The 24,396-nt window shown below is 36.7% G+C and overlaps 1 protein-coding gene across 5 annotated transcripts in view; it reads right to left on the minus strand.

Annotated features, from left to right (window-relative positions):
• Nucleotides 1-24,396, minus strand: part of SCAPER (S-phase cyclin A associated protein in the ER) — a 421,796-nt gene that overhangs the window by 229,008 nt on the left and 168,392 nt on the right. For all 5 annotated transcript variants that reach the window (XM_070775326.1, XM_070775324.1, XM_070775325.1 and 2 more), the window contains one exon: nt 16,891-17,027. In XM_070775326.1, coding sequence (XP_070631427.1) covers nt 16,891-17,027 — 137 coding nt within the window. The remainder of the gene's footprint in view (nt 1-16,890; nt 17,028-24,396) is intronic.

Genomic DNA, 24,396 nt, shown 5'->3' on the forward strand with positions numbered 1-24,396 from the left:
CATCTCCCAGAATTTGCAAAAACACATGTCCATTGAGTTGGTGATGCCATCCAACCGTCTCATCCTCTGATGCCCCCTTCTCCTTCTGCCCTCAATCTTTCCCAGCATGAAGGTCTTTTCCAAAGAGTTGGCTCTTTGCATCAGGTGGCCAAAGTATTGGAGCTTCAGCATCAGTCCTTCCAGTGAATATTTAGGGTTGATTTCCTTCAAGATTGACTGGTTTGATCTCCTTGAAGTCCAGGGGACTCGCAAGAGTCTTCTCTAACACCACAATTCTAAAACATCAATTCTTCTGTGCTCAGCCTTCTTTCTCGTCCAACTTTCACATCTGTACATGACTATCGGAAAAACCATAGATTTGACTATATGGACTTTTGTTGGCACAGTGATGTCTCTGATTTTTGATATGCCATCTAGGTTTGATATAGTTTTTCTACCTAGGAGCAAGTGTCTTTTCATTCTGAGGCTGTAGTCACTGTCCACAGTGATTTTTAGAGCCCAAGAAAATAAAATCTGCCACTCTTTCCATTGTTTCTCTATTTGCCATGAGTCATTGGAAAAGACCCTGATGCTGGGAGGGATTGGGGGCAGGAGGAGAAGGGGACGACAGAAGATGAGATGGCTGGATGGCATCACTGACTCGATGGACGTGAGTCTGAGTGAACTCCGGGAGTTGGTGATGGACAGGGAGGCCTGACATGCTGCGATTCATGGGGTCGCAAAGAGTCGGACACGACTGAGCGACTGATCTGATCTGATCTGACGGGACTGGATGCCATGATCTTTGTTTTTTGAATGTTGAGTTTTAAGACAGCTTTTTCACTCTCCTCTTTCATCTTCATCAAGAGGCTCTTTAGCTCCTCTTTGCTTTCTGCCCTTAGGGTGGTATCACCTGTGTATGTGAGGTTGTAGATATTTCTCCTGGCAATCTTGATTCTAGCTTGTGATTCATCCAGTCCAGCATTTCGCATGATGTGTCTGCATAAAGTTAAATAAGCAGGGTGACAATATGCAGCCTTGATGCACTCCTTTCCCAATTGTGAATCTGTTTGTTGTCCCAGGTCCTGTTCTAACTGTTGCTTCTTGACCTGCATACAGGTTTCTCAGGAGACAGGTAAGACAGGTATTCCCATCTCTTTCAGAATTTTCCAGTTTGTTGTTATCCACACAGTCAAAGGCTTTAGAGGGTCAATGAAGCAGAAGTAGATGTGTTTTTTGAGTTCCCTTCCTTTTTCTATGATCCAACAGATGTTGGCAATTTGATGTGTGGTTCCTCTGCCTTTTCTAAACCCAGCTTGTACATCTGGAATTTTTCAATTCACGTACTGCTGAAGCCTAGCCAGAAGGATTCTGAACATTACCTTACTAGCAGGTGAAATGAGTGCAATTGTGTGGTAGTTTGAACATTCTTTGGCACTGCCCTTCTTTGGGTTTTGAATAAAAACTGACCTTTTCAGTCCTGTGGCCATTGCTGCGTTTTTCAAGTTTGTTGAAATATTGAGTGTAACACTTTCACAGCACCATCTTTTAGGATTTTAAATAACTCAGCTGGACTTCTGTCACCTCTGCTATCTTTGTTCATAGTATTGCTTCCTGAGACCCACTTGACTTCACGCTCCAGGATGTCTGGCTCTAGGTGAGTGACCACACCATCATGGTAAGTTCTTTTTCGTACAGTGCTTCTGTGTAAAGAATAGTCATTGAAGTCTAGAAGTAATTTTAAAAGGCAGTGGAAATGATGACCAGATACTCAAAAGATTTATTTTGTTCTGCTTTTGTTGTTTATACAGACTAAATGCCAAAAGTCTGCAAAAATCTAATAACACTTCTCTGTCATTGTTCAACTAAGCTTCAGCTTGCGTGTTCCAGCACTTAAAAGCCATCAATAGGTCAACAATCAGCAAATGCTACTTTTACAATATATTAACAATGATTTAATTTTTCAATTTCTCTTTTCAGAGGTCAAAATTTAAATTTTGACCATTCATCCAAAGGGTTCTAGCCTCTAATCAGTGACCTGTGAAAGAACTAATCACAATGTACACCAATCCAGACAGCGATGACTGGTGAAAAAAAAAACAAAACAAAAAACTGCTTCATAAAAACCTGAAAGAAGCAAATTACACCAGGCCTAATGAGAGAAAAAAATCAATCTACCATAGGTTATGCTTGGGAATGAAGAAATAACTAAATTAGAATTAAACATTAAATTATGTATGTTTCAAACTACATGTGCACATTGCAAGTAAAAGTGTTAATCACTCAGTCGTGTCCAACTCTTGGCAACCCTATGTACTACAGCCTGCCAGGCTTCTCTGCACACAGGATTTCCCAGGCAAGAATACTGGAGTGGGTTGCCATTCCCTTCTCCAGGGGATCTTTCTGATCCAGGGATTGAACCTGGGTCTTCTGCATTGCAGGCAGATTCTTTATCATGCACTCACTGAAAGTGAGGGTTAGTCACTCTGTCATGTCCAACTCTGCAACCCCATGGACTGTAGCCCATCAGGCTCCTCTGTCCATCTCCAGGCAAGAATGCTAGAGTGGGTTGCCATTCCCTTCTCCAGGGGATCTTCCCAATCCAGGGATCGAACTCAAGTCTCTTGGGTTGCTGGCAGATTCTTTACCACCTGAGGCAGGGATGCTCTCAATGTGCTCACTGCTCTCAGCCAAAAATATTAATGCATATCAAAATGGGGAAATATCCACACTGTACTTGCAATTGTGACCTCATATGAAGGTGGGAAAAAACAATTATGTAGGGTTCAATGCATTCCAGGCACATACGCCAGAAGCTATGTACTGTCTTGCGAAGTCTTAAAAAATACGTCTTTTCCTCATTTTACAGAAAAGAAATTGAGGCTTAAGAAGTTGTCTATTATATCAAAACATTTCTTCATCTGAGGCTTCAAGTGGAAAAGACTGAATACATTCTCCGATTTGTGCACATTTAACTAGAAAATTATAATACCAAACAAAGATATCCTAACTCTACCTGAAATGGTAGTTAAGCACTTTTCCCTAACTTGAATCTTGTCTTGATTCACTTTTAACAATCAATTAAATACTTATTTCCAGAGTTCATATTCTGTATAAACTAAACTAGAATATGGGGGATAATAAGAGTTATATACAGCACGGATGAGGTATATACATAGTGGAGCTATTCAAGATATTTATTCTCCACAAGGAAGAGGAAGAAACAGCATTAAAAGGCACATAATTCTGCAAAGCTGAGTAGGTAACAAATGCAAACTGTCACAAGTGCTCATTACCACCTAAGATGCTAGGGGGAGTTTCCTCAAGGAAATGGAAAGTGTACCTGCTTGAAAGATAAGTAGTATCTGAGTACACGAAAAGAAAATGCCATTAACAGGAGAGAGAAGTGAGCAATAATGAAGACACAGAGGGAAATACAAGTTATGCTGAGGGAACTGTGTACAGATCCCTTTGCTTGGAGCAAAAGATTAAAATATGGGAATAATGAGAGCTAAGACTGAATACTCTATTATAATTAAATTCTCATTATTTACTTTTTAAGATAATGACTCACTTTATTAATGTTTTAAATTTATTAGTGTCATGTTGTATACTACATTTCCTCACTTTTAGTCTCCTTGTTATCATGATTATACTTTTTCTCAGCCATAATGTGGGATATTTATTTACTCCATTTTTTTGGCTAGCCTTTTCATAGGCTCTTTTGTTACCAATATGCTCAAAGAATTAGATCTCATCAACTTCTATTTAACTTGTTTTTATCTTTATAAAGATATAGTACATTATAAGTGCCATATGTGTATTTGTTAAATAAAAATAAATAAATCTGTACCATTTTTCAGGAAGGAGAAATTAGAAAATTGTTCTAATCCTTGAGTTGTTTAGATCATTTCTACTTCAACTGATAAAGTAACTTAAGGTTAAAACTTCATTCTGAGTAATTTTTTGACTATATCCCCATAAGTTTAATTTTCTCACTGTCACAAATGTCAAATAGTTTATTTCCATTTTTTCTTACTCCAAAAAAATTCTTGTTACTTCAGATATTTTCTGCCCCAACCCTACGCTTTGGTTTCACAATGTTCATTTTTTGTGTTTATAATTTTTTTCATTCTTGGGTCAGTTTTATTGAGGTATAATTCACATACAATAAAGACTTCAAGTTTTAAACCTATAATTTGATGAGTTTTCACAATTGGGCCTACCAATATAAATGAAACCACAATCATGATGTAAAGCATTTCTACCACTCACAAAGTTTTCTTAGGTTTTTTTTTTTGCAATAAGTCTCTTTCCCCTTCCCGTACCCTTTCGTTCCTAGCAACCAGATGTCTACTTTCTACCCCTAAAGCTTTATGAATATCAAATCAGTACAATCATACATACTCTCCTGTGTCTGAATTAATTCATTTAGAATAAATCTTTTAAGAGTCTTTAATAATGTTGAATATATTATTAGTTTATTCCTTTCCACTGCTTTACAGTGTCCCATTCTCTGGATATCATAATTTGTTTATCCACTACCAGTTGGATATTTTACTTTCCAATCTGGGACTACTATGAACATGTGTAGACAAATTACTGCATGGATAAATGTCTTAATTTCTCTTAGATAAATACAGAAGTGGGATTGCTGAGCTATATGACAAGCACCTGGTTAACCTTAATTTACAAAATGTTTATCAAATGAGTCATTCCAATTTGTACGTTTACCAGCAAAGTATAGAGTTTCAGTTGCTTTAATCTCCAACTATTACTGGTGAACGGCCTATTTCTCCCCTCAATTCTGCCAGTTTTCCCTTCATGTATTTTGTGGCTTTCTCAGATGCATATATGTTTGTAATTGTTATATATTTTTTACGGATTCATTCTTTCATCACCAAAAAATGTCCTTCTTCCTTTATTGTACAATTTTGGTCTTAAAGTATATGTTGTATTATATTAATATCATTTAGCTACATTATCTTGCAGAGGTTATTCTTCTCATGAAGTATCTGTTACTTTCGTTTCACATTAAGCCAGCTGGGTTCTTATATATTGAGTGAGTCCCTTGTAGATAGCATATAGTTGAATCATTTTTAAAAAATTCATTCTGCCAATCTGTATCTTTCACTGGAGTCTTTTAAGTGAAAGTGTGAGTCACTCAGGAGTGTCTGACTCTTTGTGACCCCATGGACTCTAGCCTGCCAGGCTCCTCAGTCCCAGGAAAGAACACTGGAGTGTGCTGCCACTCCCTTATCCAGGGAATCTTCCTGACCCAGGGATCAAACTCAAGTTTCCTGCATTACAAACAGATTCTGGAGTCTTTAATGAAACTATATTTAACATAATTACTGATAAGGACAGATTTACTTCTGCCATTTTGCTATTTCACCTATGCTCTCTTCTGTCCCCCATTTCTTTCATTACTGCTTTATCTTGTGTTAAATGTACCAGCTTCATTCCACTCTCATTTCTTCACACATATATACATACATATATATTTGTTTAGTTGCTTATTTTCTTAGTAGGTGACCTGAATTATAATTAACATCTTCTTTCATAACAATCTAGCTAGAATTAATATCAGCTTAGTTTCAGTAGTATACAAAAGTGTTCCTATATAGCATTTGGCTATATAGGTGGCTCAGTGGTAAAGAAGATGCCAGCCAAGCAGAGATGTGGGTTCAATCCCTGGGTCATGAAGATCCCTTGGAGAAGGAAATTGTAATCCACTTCAGTATACCTGCCTGGGAAATCCAATGGACAGAGGAGCCTGATGGAGTATAGTCCATTAGGGGTCGCAAAAGAGCCAGTCACGACTTAGCGACTAAACAACAACAATATAGCACTTATTCTTTATGCTAGAATTATAAATCACAGCTTTATACAGTGTGTGCCCATAAACATAGGTTTATAATTATTATTTTGTGCAGTTCACTTTTAATTCAAATGGGAAAAATGAGGAGTTAAAAAATACTACATTTACACTGACTTATATAGTTATTTCTATAGTGTTTTTTATTTCTTTGCATGTATTCAGGTTACTGTCTACTTTTTTTTTTTTAAATCTCAGACTGAAGATTTCCTTTAGAGCGTCTTGAAGTGCAGGTCTACTAGAGACAAACACTTGGCTTTTGTTTATCATAAAATGTACGAATTTCTCCTTCATTTTTGAAATTTTGCCAAGTACAGAATTCTTGGTTGACAATTTTTTTCTTCTACCAGGAAACTGAATATGTTTATCCTACTAGCTTCTGACCTCCATATTTTCCTATAGAAATAAGCTGTTCTTATACTGCAGATATTTTATATATGAAGAATTGTTTCTTTTTTAAGATTTTCTTTGTCATTATCGCCCAGTGTTTGATTATGTGTCATAGCGTGGATCTCTGCATTTCTTCTACTTTGAGTTTGTTGAACTTCCTGGATCTGCAGATTCATATACTTCATTAAATTTGGAAAACTTTCAGATATATTTCTTCAAATGTCCTCTGCCCTTTGCTCTCTCTACTCCCCTTCTGGGATGCCCCTTATGTTTATGTTGGTATGCTGGGTAGTGTCCCACAGGTCTCTGACTTTTACCCATTCTTTTTTCTTTTTCTTCTATAAAAAGGATAATCTCAATTAATAGTTTTCAAGGTCACCAATTCTTTCTTCTACCTGCTCAGATAACCTGATGAACCCTTCAAATAATTTTTCATTTCAATTTTTGTACTTCACAGCTACAAAATTTATTAGTTCCTTAAAATTTTTTTAAATCTCATTATTAACCTTTTCCAGTTGGTTAGATATCATTCACATGGTTTCCTTTACTTCTCTGAGTACATTTAAAATTTTTAAAGTCTTTGTCTAGGAAGGCCAATGTCTGGGCTTCCCCAAGGACACTTTCTCTTAATTCCTCCTCCACAAAGTATGGGCCAATTTTCTTTTTCTTTGCATGACTTTTCTTTGCAACTTTTCCTTAAGAACACACCTCTGTATTTAAAATGGATAACCAACAAAGACCTACTGTATAGCACATGGAACTCTCCTCAATGTTACATGCCAGTCTGGATGGAAGGGAGGTTTGGGGGAGAATGGATATATGTATATATATGGCTGAGTCTTTTCACTGTTCACCTGAAATTACCACCACATTGTTAACTGGCTATACCCCAATACAAAATAAAGTGTTTAAAGTTACAAAAAAAAAAAAAAGATCAATGCCATATTAAAAAAGCAGATATTTTAAGCATTATAATGTGGCAACTCTGGAAATCAGATTCTCTTTTCTCTCAGGGTTTGTTTTTGCTTGTTGTACATTTGTCTAGTGACTTTTCTGAACTAATATTCTAAAGTTTATATTCTTTGTCATTATGATCCCTAAAGTCTTGGTTTCATTATTTTATTATCATCATTATCATTATCATCATCATCATTATCAGCTAGTGATCCAAGAGATTTCTTTGAATACCATAAATAATAACAACAAAGAGTCCCAAACTAGTATTTGCAGATGAGCTGTGTGACTGTGTTGTGGCAAGCCAACAAGACACAGTCAGGCAGATTACAACACTGTCTTAGCCCTCACTTCCTGCTTGCATAAAAGCCTGATGGTCGGGTAGGGAAAAGACTCCAGGGTTGTCTTGGGTCTTATCTAATCATGTACCCAACCCTGGGGATACATGTGGCCTTCTAGATTTCTCAGAGTATGTGGGAGATTTTCAAAGCCTTTGTTTCCCAAAACATCTTAATCCTCAACCTTTCCCTGCAAGTTTTTATTAGTCAATTATTTATACTAGTTGTATATCCTTGTACTTGTGTGCTGTGCTTAGTCACTCAGTCATGTCCAACTCTTCGCAACCCCATGGACTGTAGCCTGCCAGGCTCCTCTGTCCATGGGGATTCTCCAGGCAAGAATACCAGAGTGGCTTGCCATGCCCTCCTTGCACCAGGTATCATCAATTAATACATTTGCCTTCATATTGTTTTGACAATTATCCCCAGGTAACCTCCTCAGCTCTGGGAGAATTCTGAGTTAGGCAAAAGAAGGACAAACTCTTAAAACTAACCTTTCAGAGAACCATCAGAGAGGTCAAAACAGCTATGGTTCTTTGAGTACAAGATCTGTTCTTCTCCAGTATTAGATACCTGTAACAGGGATGCAGTTGATTGTCTTCAAAGCTTCTGCTGAGTTGGGAAGTTGAGATATGCTCAGGGCAAGCTAAAATGCCACTACCCTCTTTTATGGGCTTCCCTGATGGCTCAGACAGTAAAGAATCTGACTACAATGCAGGAGACCTGGGTTTGACCCCTGGGTCAGGAAAATGCCCTGGAGAAGGGAATGGCAACCCATTCCATTATTCTTGCTTAGAGAATTCCACGGACAGAAGAGCCTGACAGGCTACAGTCCATGGGGTTGCAAAGAGCTGGACACGACTGAGTGACTTTCACTTTCACTCTCTTTTTAAAAGTTGAATTATAGTTAATCCATAATTTTGCACAGCAAAATGACTCAGTGATACATATAAATGTATTTTTCTTTTTCAGATTATTTTACATTATTGGTTATTACAAGATATTGAGTACAGTTCCCTGTGCTATACTGTAGATCCCTGTAGTTTATTTTATATATAATAGTATGTAAACATTAATCTCAAACTACTAATCTATCCCCCCCACAAGTACCCCATTTGAAAACCATAAGTTTCTTTTATATGTCTGTGAGTTCCTTTCTGTTGCATAAGTAAGTTCATTTGTATCATTTTTTTTAGATTCTACATATAAGTGATAATGAGATTTGTCTTTCTCTGACTTATATCACTCACTTAGTATGATAATCTCTAGGTCCATCTGTGTTGCTGCAAATAGCATTATTTCATTCTTTCTTTTTTTAACTGAAGTATAATTGCTTTCCAATGTTGTGTTAATCTCTGCTGTACAACGAAGTGAAACAGCTATCTGTATACATATATACCCTCCCTCTTGATCTTCCTTCCCTCACATTCCACCAACCAAGTCATCACAGAACACCAAGCTGTGGTGTTCTACACATCACGTTCTCACTACCTATCCATTTTACACATGGTGGTGCATTTATGTCAAACTTAATCTCTCGGTTCATCCCACTCTCCCCCTCCCCCACTGTGTTCACATGTTCTTCTCCACATCTGCATTTCTATTCTGCCCTGCAAATAGGTTCATCAGCACCATTTCTCTAGACTCCACATACATGTGTTACTATATGATATTTGTTTTCCTTTAACTTATTTCACTTTGTATGATATATTCTAGGTCCATCCACATCTCTACAAATGTCCCAATTTCATTCTTTTTTACGGTTGATTAAAATTCCATTATATATATGTATCACATCTTCTTTATCCATTCATCTGTCAATGGAAATTTAGGTTGTTTCCGTATCCTGGTTATCGTAAACAATGCTTCAGTGAACCCTGGGGTACATGTGTCTTTTTCAATTATGGCTTTCTCAGTTATATGTCCAGCAGTGGGATTGGTAGTGGGTCATATGGTAGTTCTATTTTTAGCTTTTTTAAGGAAACTACATTACTGTTCAGGAGAAGGAAATGGCAACTCACTCCAGTATTCTCCAGAATCCTGAATCCTGTGGACAGAGGAGCCTGGTGGGCTGCTGTCCATAGAGTCAGACATGACTGAAGCGACTTAGCACGCATGCATACATTGGAGGAGGAAATGGCACCCCACTCCAATATTCTTGCCCAGAGAATCCCAGGGACAGAGCAGCCTGGTGCAAATATTTTCTCCCTTTTCCTCTTGCTTATGCTTTCCTTTGCTGTGCAAAAGCTTTTAAGTTTAAGTAGGTCCCATTGGCACCCCACTCCAGTACTCTTGCCTGGAAAATCCCATGGACGGAGGACCCTGGTGGGCCACAGTCCATGGGGTCGCTAAGAGTCGGACATGACTGAGCGACTTCAATTTCACTTTTCACTTTCATGCACTGGAGAAGGAAATGGCAACCCACTCCAGTATTCTTGCCTGGAGAATCCCAGGGACGGGGGAGCCTGGTGGGCTGCCGTCTATGGGGTCGCACAGAGTCAGACACGACTGAAGCGACTTAGCAGTAGCAGCAGCAGGTCCCATTTACGTCAAAAAGTGTTTTTCCTATGTTTTTCTCTAAGAGTTTTATAGTGTCAGGTCCTACATTTAGGTCTTTTATCCATTTTGAATTTAATTTTGTGTATAGTGTTAGGGAATATTTTAATTTCATTCTTTTACATATAGTTGTTTAGCTTTCCAAGAAACATTTATTGAAGAGGCTGTCTTTTCTCCACTGTATATTCTTGCCTCATTTGTCATAGATTAGGTGACCACAGGTGCATGAGATTGTCTCTGGACTTTTCCTTCCTGCATCATTGACCTTATTTTTGTTTTTGTGCCAGTACCATACTGTCTTGATTACTGTAGCTATGTAGTATTGTCTGAAGGAGCCTGATTTTTCATTTTCCAAGATTGCTTTATCTATTCAGGGTCTTTTGTATCAAAATGCAAATTTTAAAATTTTTGATTCTAGTTCTGTGAACAATGTTACTGGTAATTTGATAAGAACTGCACTGAATTTGTAGATTGCCTTGGGAAGCACAGTCATTTTGACAATACTGACTCTTCCAATCCAAGAACATGGTATATCTTTGCATCTTCTTGTGTCATCTTTGATTTCTTTCATCAGTGCCTTATGCTTTTCACAGTATAGGTCATTTGCCTCCTTAGGCAGATTTATTCCAAGGTACTATTTTTGATGCAATGATAAATGGGATTGTTTCTTTAATTTCTCTTTCTGATTTTTCATTGTCAGTGGATGGAAAAGCAATAGATTTCTGTATATTAACTGTGTATGCTGCAACTTTATCAGATTCACTGATGGACTCTAGTAGTTTTCTGGTACCATCTTTCTCTATGTATACTATGATGTCATCTGCAAACATTGACAGTTTTACTTCTTTTCCAGTTTGGATTCCTTTTTCTTCTCTGACTGCTATAGCTAGGACTTCCAAAACTATGCTGAATAAACATGGCAAGAATGGACACCCTTGTCTTGTTCCTGATATTAGAGGAAATGCTTTTAGATTTACACCACTGAGTATGATGTTAGTTATGGGTTTGTCATACGTGGCCTTTATTATGTTGAGGTAGGTTTCCTCTATGCCCACTTTGTGAAGAGCATTTTTTTTTATCATAAATGGATGCTGGATTTTAGCAAAAGCTTTTTCTGCATCTACTGAGATGATCATAATGGTTTCTACTCTTGAATTTGTTAATATGTTGTATCACACTGATTGATTTAGGGATGCTAAAAAATCCTTAAATCCGTGCGATTAAACCCACTTGATCTCCTTTTAATGTATTGTTGGATTCAGCTTGATAGAATTTTGTTGAGGATTTTTGCGTCTATGTTCATCAGTGGTATTGGCCTATTATTTTATTCTGGTCTCATATTGGTAACAGGGTGGTGGTGGGAAGGCAGACATTTTTAAGAAGAACAAAATGCCCTGGCATATTTCAAAACAGCTCCTTATTCCCTGCTGGAAGCAAAAGCATTTTGCTGTGATACTCACTTTGAGAACCTGATCAAGCTCTTAGAAGTGAAGTAAACAGAAGTGTGGGGATCTCATGTAGTTCTGACTCCCATATTTGTCCACCTTGAACATCTGGAGAGTCATCAATTATAGCTCAGGTTTTCCTACCCCAGTACTGATTTCCACAGAGGTTTCTGCTCTTGTTACGTTGTGATTTTCTCTATTTGCTTATCTGTCTGTCCAATTTGGAAGGCTGCATCCTACACTGTTACTTCATGTATCTTATGCATCTAAGAAGAGCTGCTGATTTTTCACTTTTTTCACATTTTTACCTGTTGTTAGGATGGAGTGAGTGGTGATTTCCAAGCTTCCTATGTGCAGGACTAGAAATCAGAAGTATAATGGAATAATGTATGCAACTTTGTGTTAATAAATTTAACAACTGCTATGAAGTGGACAAACTACTTGAAAGATACAAAATACCAAAACTGAAGAAGAAATACAAAGTATGACTTCACTGATTATATACATAATTTAAATAAAAAACTAATTCTAATCCTATAGAAACTCCTGCAGACACAAATAGTTTTCAACCCACTTAAGCAAGCCAACATTCTCTTGATTACAAAACACAAAGATATTGTAACTACAGATCGACATACATCACGAGCATAAATGTACCAATCTTTTACAGTTATCAAACTTAATCCAACAATATACAAAAAAATTATATATAATGAGAAAATGGGGCTTATTAAAAGGGTATAAGGTTGACTTAACACTCAAAAGTCAGTACAGAGTTATATACCCTACATGGGAATAGGTTGCAAATTATATCTCACTAAAGCTGCCATAACAAGTCAACATAATGCACCAAACTGATAAAAATGAAAGAGTGCATTTTAATAGATGTAGAAAAGGCATGTGAGAATATGGTATATCAATCTAAGAAAAAAGCACTCAGGAAGTTAAGAATAGAATAAAGTTCCCTCCATCTGAGAAATGACATCTACAGAAACTGTAAGGTATGTTATAGCTAATATAACGTAATAGTGAAAACTCTACTGCTTTCTCCCTAAGATCAGCACCAAAGCTTCTGTTTCATATTTTGTAGAAGGTGCAACACAGTGCAATAGACAATAGAAAAAAATAAACAGTATACTAAGTAGAAAAAAACAAATAAAATTGACTTTATTCTGATATGTTTACGTACATAAAGAAATCTTATAAATTTATAAAACTATTAGAGCTCATAAGTCTATTTGGAAAGGTCCCAATAGCTAGTGAATATACAAATAGTAATTCTGTCTATATGTTCACAACAAAAAATATTACAAATATAATTTTCAATAGAAACAAAAACTTAAAATATTAGGGATAAATTTAATGAAGTATTTGTAAAGCATTTAAACTGAAAATTACAAAAAACTACTAGAAAAATTACATAAGCTCTAAACAAATGCAGATACATATCTCATCATGAATTGGAAGATTCAAAATTATCAGGATATCCTTTCTTCCTAAGCTTATCTACAGATCAGTGCAATGCCAATCAAAATCCCAAGAGACTTTTTAATTTTAGATAGTAAAAACTGGTCTTAATATTTTTGTGAAAATGTAAGACATTGGAAAAACAAAACTTCAAAAAGAAAACAAAGTTGAAGACGTCTATTGCTTTATCTTAAGACCTACTACAAAGCTACTGTAATCAAGACAGTGTGAAAAGGAACAAAATAATGGAAGAGAACAGACCAGAAGCAGATTCAGACTTCAGGGGGTGATTTATATTTTTTATTAGGTGTCAAAATAGAAAAGCAGGGTAGAAGAGGAGAGTCCAGAAACAGACTTACTCACATAGGGGAGATTTTCTTTTTTTAACCAAAGTATTAAAACATCGTAATCGGAATGGAAATCTTTTCTGTGGATAGTGTTGGAATCACTGGCTGGCTATACAGAAAAATAAACCTGGACCTATTCTTCATATTATACCCACTAATTTGTTTGAGCTGGATCATAAATCTAAATGCTAAAACTAAAATTACAAGGCTTCTAGAAAAAAAAAAAAAATGAAGGCTTTTTAACCTTTGGTCAGACAAAAATCTCTTAGAACCCAGAAAGCATAAGACCTAAAAAGAACATATTGATAAAATAGATATCATCACAATTAAAAATACATTTGCTTATCAACAGCTATTGCTAACAAAATGTATAGCCAAGCTCCAGATTCAGAAAAAAAATCACATAACACATAACTGGCAAAGAACATGTAGCTAGAATATATAAACAACTCAAAGATAAAATGACAAACAACTCAACTTTTAAAATGGGCAAAAACCTTCAAAGACACGTCATAAGGGAAGATATGAGTGGTGAAAAATTACATGGAAAGATACTCAATACATATTATTAATCACTAAGGAAGTGCAAATTAGAATCACGAGACACAACTATGCTAAAACTGGAATTAAGATTAAAATTTTAAAAATTAAAAATACCAAGTATTGACAAATGTTGAGCTACTGGGACTCCCCCAGGTTGCTGATGGAAGTGTAAAATAGTACCACCACTGTGAAAAAAATGTGGAATTTCAGTTTTAAGTATTTATCCAAGAGAAAGGAGAATGTAAATACACCTAAAGACTTGATAGGTTAATTTACAAATGCCAAATAAGTGAAAACCCAAATGTCTATTAGATGAACAGATAAAAATTTATGGAATATGCACACAATGGTATGAAATGAAATGAAAAAAAAAAAACTAACTACACACAAGTCAAAACACAGATATATCTCAAAAATGGTATACAGTTGACCCTTGAACAACATGGCATTGAACTACATGGGTCTACTTATACTTGGATTGCTTTCAATAGTAAACACCACAGTACTACACAGTCCCCAGCTGGCCAAACCCGTGGAGGTTTAACCAACAGAGGAACTGCAGAAATGGAACACCAACTGTCAGTTACGTGTGGATTTTTTGACTGAATGGACAGTCAGTGCTCCTAACACTCTCATTGTTCAAGGATCAACTGTACTTGGTAAGAGAAGTCAGCCACAAAGGCTTCGTTTGTATGTATTTCTAGAATAGGAAAAACTACCCTATGAGGATAGAAAGCAGGTCAGTGGTTACCAAGAGCCAAGGGTGGTGAAAGCCTGACTGGAAAGAGACACAAAGACACTGTGAAACAATCAAAGGCTCTTACACATGATACGTGAGTATGCAGGTTTGACAAAACTCAACAAACTGTGTATTAGCGATCTCTACATTCACTTACATAAATCATACTGCAATAAAAAAAATTATTGATATAGGTATGTAAGCATAGAAGGATACGTATATGCCAAAAAATTAGCAGCATCAGAATTATAGGATTTTTCCTATAATTTAAAGATTTCCTTTAATAACCTAGCATTACTATATATATGTGTACATATATATATATATATATATATATATATATATATATATATATCAGAGCCCGAAGGACAGCCTCACTGAAAAGGTTAACATTTCAGCAAAGACCTGAAGGAGGTAACAGTGCTAAGCTCTACGGATATATGTGGGAGAGCTGTCCAGAAAGAGGAAAACTGGAGTGTAAAAGCCCTGAGGCTTTGAGAAGAGAAGTGACATGATCTGACATGTTAACAGGTTCACTTTGGTCAGCATGTTTAGAATAGACTGTGAGAAGCCAAGGATAGAAACAAAGAGACTAGTCAGGGAAGTACTGCAATAATCCAGGTGAGATATGACGGAGGCTTGATTGAGGGGGGAGGTAGTGATGCTAGAGAAAGAGTCTCTGAATGTACTTTACAGCAAAGCTAACATGATTTGCAGTTAGGCTGGATGAGACGTGGGAGAAAGAAAAAGGTCAAGGACAATTTCAAGGGTTCTGGCATACACAACTAGAATAGACTTACCTGGTTATTAATACAGAGAAAACTAGAAGGAGAGGTTTGGAGGGGCAGATGCAGAGAAGAAAGCAGGAACTTGTTTTGGATACACTAAATTTGAGTACAATTGAAGAGATATAAAACCAGTAGTCATCAACAGGTGGAGAATACAAACACCTGGTGAACTAACCAAAGGAATGTGTACATAGAGGAATAAGAGAAAGGTCCAAAGAATGGACTCAATACCATTTCTGGAGGTCAGCAAGTTCTCAGCATAAACTAGAAACGAAGGCCAGTAATACCCTAAAGTATATACTCTAAAACTATTCTTAGAAACTTCAAGGAACTACAAAAAAAAAAAAAAAACAACCAAAAAAGCCTTTTCTATTCTTTGCTTGAATGAGTACTCTCAAGTTTCCACTGATTATGTAAGATGAAATGGACATCTTCTTTTAATTACAATCTGAAATTGGAAACTATAGAGAGATACTACCTGTTCACCATTATTCTAGACCTGTATTTCTATAATTCCATACGTCAAGCTTCTCTTTTTCTAACCATTTAGGAATAAAGGTGCAACAATGTATTCAGACAACCTTTCTTCAAATAGCAAAGAATTATTTTCTAAGGAGGAACTACATTTGTGTCCTGGAACAAGACTCATCAGTCATCAGATGATGCTCAGAGCTTGTGAGGTAATGATGTACTACACAGCTGTCTGATCCTCAGATGTCACTTTGGAGGCTGATGATAAACTACAGGTCTGACAACTCACTTTCCATTTCAAGATATTTCTTGAACTTTCTCTTGTTGTGACAGGCAACCAAATTGATTAAACCTAGTCATGGGATTTGACACTACAGCCAGCAGACTTCTATTTGTTGATTGCTATTGATTTTCTTTGATACTTCATTTAAAAATCAATAGTTGGAAAGAAAAATAGGCTTGGTTTACACATACTTAAACATACTATTGTATGCTGAAGGAGGCACAAGTTTGGCAGGGCTTTGGCATCCAATTATAAGAAGAGCTCTTAACAGGTGAAAGCAAGGGCTTTAGATCGATATTCAGTTTTCTTTCTCAATCAAAGAAAGTGGCTATAAATTAGGCTCATCAGTATTATTTTCAAGGCTTTCTTGAAGCAAACAAGTTTAAACTTTTGGAGAGGGGCAGAGAGTCTTCCTTGGATTTACATTAAAAATGATACACCACTAAAACTTTTTCTTTGTTTTTAAGCACATTTATAGTTCCTGAGGGCTTCCCTGGTGGCTTGGTCAGTAAAGAATCCACCAGCAATGCATGACACTTGGGTTTGATCCCTAGATCAGGAAGACCCTCTAGAGATGGAAATGGCTACCCACTCCAGTATTCTTGCGTGGAGAATTCCATGGACAGAGGAGTCTGGTGAGCTACAGTCCACAGGGTCACAAAGAGTCAGACATGACTGAGAGACTAACAATTTCACTTTTTTCTTTTCGTACCTGAAGTTCATCCGTGCTTTTATCTTTTTGGCTTTCTTCTTATTTTTCTGCCGCTCTTCTCCATCTTTCAAAGGCTCTGGTGGAGCTGTACTTTCAACCACAATGTCAATAACATATTTCTTTAAGGAAAGGTGCTCCTGCAAGATAAATAAATGAAATAATAATTAAAAACAACATGGCACTGCTACAGACTACAGTGAATAGAAAAGAATACACAGATGAAAGTAAAAGTAACCTCTATGAAATACTGGCTTCAAAAATTGCTTTGGTAAACACTGAAGAAATCATTTTACTTGAGACTTTCATGGACCTGTCAAACTTTGCTGCACATCAACTGAGCTAAATGCTAAGGATACAGGGACATACTCAAGTGCCCTGTAACCCCACACTGCAGTAGGAGAGGTAAAATACCATACTCTAATCTATAAAACCCAGCTTGGTACTACAGGAGCTCAAAAGGGAAACAAGATCACTTGGGCTGATGAGGAAAGATTTTAAGAAGGAAGCACCATGTCTGCTATCCCTTGAAGGATGGATTGAATTTGAACATATGGATATTGGGTATGTGTGTGTTTGTTTGGGCTGGTAGTTGCGAAAGGTGGCAGGAAGGAGAAAGGAGTAGGGCATCCCAGAAAACAGGCAGAGGTGAGAAAGCAGAATGTGGCTAGTGGCAGCAGAAATTTGGTCTGGCTGAAGTACACAGAGTTTGGCCCCACTTCCCTCCTTAGCCATCTTGGATTTTATGGCACCTCATTATTATTACTCTCCTGCATGTACACAACTCCCCTGTCCCTCTATTCTTCTTTCATACCTGCATGGAAAAATCTCAACCCTAAATCTAACTCTTTCTCTACTTTGTACTCATAACTGAGCAGATTAATATGGCTATAAAAACCATGGTGACAAGATCTCAGTTTAAATTTATGACCTTACACCTCAAATGGGCTCTAGAACTGCCAGGCCATTGAGCAGCCTTAGTCTACTTTGTCTACATTCTCCCTCCTAGAAATTACTTTAGACCCTCTCCTTAAATTTCCAACATCATTAGAACTGTAGATCACTTCTTCCTCCCTGACACACTTTCTTCCCTAGGTTTCTAGATAACACACTCTCCTCCTAACTCCAGCTGTACCTTCTAAGTCTTCTTTGCTGGATCCTTTCCTCTTCTTGACGGATAAATATTAAACATCTCAGACTTATATTCATAACTTCCTTCTTCTCTATTCAAACTTATTTATCAAGTACAGTGACTTGAAATATCATTCACAGAGGCAATTCCCAAATTTTTATCTCTAATCCAGACTTCTCCCCTGAACTCTATTCTTATCAAACTATCTACTGAAAATCTCCACTTAAGTGGAGTATTTCCAATATAAGCATTTCCAAAATAATACTCTACAACATAGCTCTTATGCTGCTAACATACATTAAAAATTGACCTTACGGTGTTTAGTAAGTGGTGCCACTATTTGCATAACTGCTCACATCTAATACATCAGTAAATCCTATCAGCTCTACTTTCAAATATACCCATATTAATCTCAATCCAATCACTTCTCCCCACCACCATCACTTAATCTAAGGCTTCCTCATAGCTTTCATTTGCATTATGAAATAGCTTCTTAAATATTCTTCCAGCTTCTATGGTCTCAAAATCTTTTATTTACAAAATCAGCAATTTTAAAAAATATAAATTACATCATATCATTCCTCTTATCAAAATCTTGCATTCTCATCACCTTCAGGGTAAAATCCAAAGTCCTTATCACAGTCTACTAAACCCCACATCATCAACTTCTCTGACCTCATCTGACATTACTCTCTCTGTTGTTCACTCCACTGTGGATGGAGTGGGCATATTAAACAGTAGAACTGATAGGGTTTACTTATAGATTAGATTGAGCAGTTGTGCAGTTACTGAACACTCTAACAGCAAATTTTATGTATACAAGGAGCATAAGAGTTTTGTTGTAGAATGTTATTTTGGAAATGCTTATGGTGGAAACACAAGTGGAGAGTTTCAGGAGACAGTCTGATATAGGAGTGGAATTCAGGATGCTGTTGTTCTTCACATCCATCAGGAATGGTACTGCCTCAAGACTCTTGTTACCTTAGCCAAGAATATTCTTCTCCAGGTACTTGCATGGTCTCAGCTAAAATGAACATTCAACCTTACATAACACCATTATGTGCCATCTTCTTATTTTTCTTCATAGGACTTGTTTATCATCAGTTCCTGATATCAATATTCATTTGTAATTTCCTGCACTAGAACATAAGTTTCATGAGGGCACTGACTTTGTTTTGTTCAGTGATGGTTCGGTATCTGGTACTGTGCCTGGCATACAGTAGGCACTCAATAAGTATAGGTTAAATGAATGATGAAACGAAGATAACAAGATGTAATACAATATCTGTGGTCAAATGAATGAAGTCAAAACATACAAACTTTCAGTTATAAGATTAAGTAAATCTTCAGATTGTAATGTACAACATAGTGAGTATAGTTAACAATGCTGCTGCTAAGTCGCTTCAGTCGTGTCCAACTCTGTGCGACCCCATAGACGGCAGCCCACCAGGCCCCACCGTCCCTGGGATTGTCCAGGCAAGAACGCTGGAGTGGGTTGCCATGTCTTCCTTCAATGCATGAAAGTGTAAAGTGAAAGTGAAGTCGCTCAGTTGTGTCTGACTCTTAGCGACCCCATGGACTGCAGCCTACCAGGCTCCTCCGTCCATGGCAGGATAAGCATTTTCATTTCCTCCGTCCATTTTCTAGGCAAGAGTACTGGGGTGGGTTGCCATTGCCTTCTCCGTAGTTAACAATACTGTATTGTATATTTTAAAGTTGCTAAGAGAGTAGATCTTAAAATTCTCATTACAAGAAAAAAATTGTAACTCTGAGTGGTCATAGACTGTAACTAAACTATGGTAATCATTTCACTATATACAGATATATAAAACATTGTTGCATACCTAAGACTAACACAAATGTTCTATGTCAATTATATCTTGATAAAAAAGGGCAAAAGTAGTATTCTGAGGGCTTACTATACAATGTACACTGAGGTAAGTCCCTTACATATGATCATTGATTTAGTCCTTTGAACTACACTAAAAGGTATATATTGTTATTACTTTCATTTTAACTATTAGGAAACAGACACAGAATCAAATAACTTTCCTGAAGTTAGAAAGTCAAGATCATGATGATTAGCAGTTTTGTAGATAGTAGTGATACAGCCTAATTTAAATCCAGACAATATGATTATGGAGAATGTATTTTTGGCTAGTACTTTAGAGATATGGTTAGAAAATGAGTTGAGCCATAGAGTTGTGCTTATTATGAAACTTCTATGCTTAGTGAGGTCGGAGGGAAAAACCCAAATCCTGTATATTTTCTCTTCTATATGGAATCCCCCAAATAAAGCAAACAAATGGATATAATAAAACAGAAACAGACTTACAGTCACAGAGAACAAACTAGTGGTTATCACTGGGAAGAGGGGTAAGAGAGGAGCAAGACAATGGAAGAGAATTAACAGGTACAAACTACTAATTATTAAATAAATAAGATCAAGGTTGCAATGTACAAGATAGGGTATATAATCAGTGTTTTACAATAACTTTAAATGAATATAATCTATAAAAATACTGAATCACAGTGTTGAACAACTGAAACTAATATAACACTGTAAATCAACCATACTTCAACAAAAAGCAGAAACTTTTCAAATCATAAACTTACCAAAACAGTAAAACAAAATCACCCCAACCAAAGGTGTAAAATATTCTCAAAAGTGGAAGTAATTATTTTCACTGATAAATTAGGCCTGTTGTATACAACATCTTTATACTTTGGCACTAAACAAAGGCAATTACTTAAGTGATAAGTATATATAATATACATATACATGCAACTTGAAAAAATAACCTGGGTCTCAAGTCAAATGAAAGCAATCACATAAGTAAATAAAGAAAACTCCCTTAACATATATAATAAAGATACATAACACAAAGCAAGTCATGTAAAACCACCATCCAAGTTATCATTTATTAAATACTTGCTGTGATCAGCAAAGGGCTAAAGTCTTCACAACCCTATAGAAAGGTGGGAAAATGTTTATATTTTACAGATGTTTAACAAAGGTTCAATATTATATTCATGATCATAAAACTCAAGTTCAAAAGGGCTTCCCAGGTGGCGCTGGGAACTCGCCTGCCAATGCAGGAGACATAAGAGGCATGGGTTTCATCCCTGGGTTGGGAGGATCTTCTGGAGGAGGGCATGGCAACGCACTCCAGTATTCTTGCCTGAAGAATCCTATAGACAGGGGAGCCTGGCAGGTTACAGCTCACAGCGTCGCAAAGAGTGAGACATGACTGAAGCAACTTAGCATGCACACATGCAAGACCAAGCTTTTTTCCCACTCCACATTCCCTCCCTCTAACACTGCTCAAGTGGGCTAAGTCTCTGACATCTAATTTCTATCACCGCACTAAGGAAAAGGAGTATTTTAAATGACATTTTTAATTTTGTAAAATGCTTAATTATACTATTTTCATTTGCGTACAAGTGGTATTTACATATCTAATAGAATCCATTAACGGTCTAAAATGCAGACATTACATAGAAAAATTTGGATTCCATCCGGAACTAACAAAAACTGCCATCTTTTTAAAAGACGTTACAATAACACTCACAGTATGCATCATGCACTCTCATTAACATTAACTTTTTAAAACAATCTCAAACTAAAACCAAATGAGAATACATTTCTATTTCTGTTTGACTTAATTTTTTCCTAATACAAATCAACATGTTAATCATAAAAAATAGTGAATTAAGTCTAAAAGAGAAACGGCGATACAGTATATTAACGCATATATATGGAATTTAGAAAGACAGTAACAATGACCCTATATGAGAGACAGCAAAAGAGACACAGATGTAAAGAAGAGACTTTTGGACTATGTGGGAGAAGGTGAGGGTGGGATGATTTGAGGCATAGCATTGAAACATGCATATTATCACATGTAAAACAGATGACCTGTGCAAGTTTGATGTATATGAAGCAGGGCGCTCAAAGCCGGTACTTGGGGACAACCCAGAGGGATGGGGTGGGGAGGGAGGAGGGAGGGGAGTTCAGGATGGGGGGACATATGTACACCCGTGGCTGATTCATATGGATGTATGGCAAAAACCACCACAATACTGTAAAGTAATCAGCCTCCAATTAAAATTAATTAATTAAAAAAATACAACCATGTTAATTATAAAAAAATATCAATAAAATTAAGAAATAAAAATCTCCTATAATTTTAATACCTAAAAATAATTGAGTAATCATCCAGACATTTTTATTCTATTTTACAATCTGTTTTTTAAATTTAATATTGCAAATATATTCATTCCATGAAATAATGTTCTATAACATAATCTACTGATTATTTACAGTATACTTAATTTTACTAAATGCTTTTTTGTTAAACATTTGAATTTTTATTTTCAATATGATAAATACTAGGGAAACAAATACAGCTAAACTTCTAGGGACTTCCTTGGTGGTCCACTGCTTAAGAATCCACCTTGCAACGGAGGGGACATGGGTGTGATCCCTGGCTGGGAAAAGATCCCACATGCCGCGGGGCAACTAAGCCGGCACACAGCAGCTGGGGAGCCCACATGCCACAACTCCTGAGCACCCATATGCCGCAACTAAGATCTGATGCGGCCAAATAAATAGGCATTAAAACAATTTAAATTATTCCTTTATGATCAAAGCATAGAACTGAAATTTCTGGGCTACAGATTACACACATTTTTAAGGCTTTTCATATGTATTCCAAAACAACCAAAATGAGAGTAAGTCCCCACAAGTGGTTTGCCAGTACCTAGTATTTCTGTTTCGTTTTGTAAATTGGTCAATTTGTTAGCTGAAAAACTTTTATTAATATGCTTAACCATTTGTTTGTATTTTGTCTTACGTGACTTAAAGTATGTCTCTTTTCTAATTTTCCAGGTTTCATAGATTTGCCTCTAGTGGGTTGCACTATGTTTCCACTTTCTGTAAGAAAGAGACTGCCTTTTGATGATGCACTGTTGGATGTGACACAGGATAATTAATTGTTATTTTTCCATTAAAACCATGAAGACTACACAGGAAGGTTTTGAGATGGTTTCTGAAGAGGGAGAACATGCACAAAGGAGGTTTTCAACACTGAGAAGTGGTTTAGAAAATTATAATGCATTTCTACTTGTGAAGTATTAGCCATTAAAACACTTACAATGAGGATTCTGAGAAGATGAAGGCAGTGGTAATGAAGTTATGGATTCTCTTTGAATCACCATATAAAACAGAAAGAGCAACTGGACAGCAAAATCAAAACCCATAGAAAATATTTACAACAAGTAAGTGACAAGGTATCCCCACAGCCTTCAAGCAGGAGTGGGTGATGACAAACTCCCAACAGGTCAGCAGGGTTTCAGCGTCTCTGAAGGAGAAGTCAGAGGAAAACAGTCAGACTGAATAATGAACCTGAGAACAGAACTCTAAAAAGGAAATCATTTTTCACTGCAGAGTTCAACAGACCAATCTGAGAACAGCATCTAAAACTGAGAGAGGTTTGACCACTGAAATGGCAGGTGAGTAAAAGGTGCCTGCATTAAGAAGGTCAGAAGTCTGTGACCGAGCTAAGCCCTGCTCGGTCGCTCAGTCGTGTCCAACTCTTTGTGACCCCATGGACTGTAGGTCAGCAGGCTCCTCTGTCCATGAGGATTCTCCAGGCAAGAATACTGGAGTGGGTGGCCATGCCCTCCTCCCGGGAATCTTCCAGAGCCAGGGATCGAACCAGCATCTCTTAGGTCTCCTGCATTGGCAGGTGGGTTCTTTACCACTAGTGCCACCTGGGAAGCCCAGGCCAAGCCCTATGACCTCTCAAAGCTGAGCCACAAAGAAAACTGCTAAAGAAGGAATTTAAGCAAACTAGGGATAACAGAAACAAAGGGAGGAAATGCCTGGATACAAACAGAACAGGTAACAGAACTAGGGAATTTTAGAAAGCAAGTCACTATATTTTTTACAAAAACAATAGAAGGAGGTCTAAGAAGTTAGAATAGGTACCCTGAATCGTAACTCATTACAAATTCCACTAAAAATAAGCAATACAAAGGTATCAAGACCAAATGACAAAATTATTAAAAGAAAAACAAATAAGTAGAATAGCAACACTACAAACAATGAAAACACCCCCCCCCCAAAAAAATACACAGAAAAGATGAATATGTAACCTTCTATTTCAAAATAAGCTAAAACAAATATAAAAAATGTTCTAACACATACCACCATCTCAAAGATTCAGAATTTAAGTTACAAAACTCAGTGAAGATGGCAAAAGAAAATATATCATTTAAGAAATGAAGATAAACTAGAAGACAAAAGAGTGAATAAACACAACAAATAATTCCTCAGACAACTAAAAATACAAAAGGGAGAAAAATACTTAAAA

The sequence above is a fragment of the Bos indicus genome, chromosome 21 (genome assembly GCF_029378745.1).
Source record: "Bos indicus isolate NIAB-ARS_2022 breed Sahiwal x Tharparkar chromosome 21, NIAB-ARS_B.indTharparkar_mat_pri_1.0, whole genome shotgun sequence".
NCBI lineage: Eukaryota > Metazoa > Chordata > Mammalia > Artiodactyla > Bovidae > Bos > Bos indicus.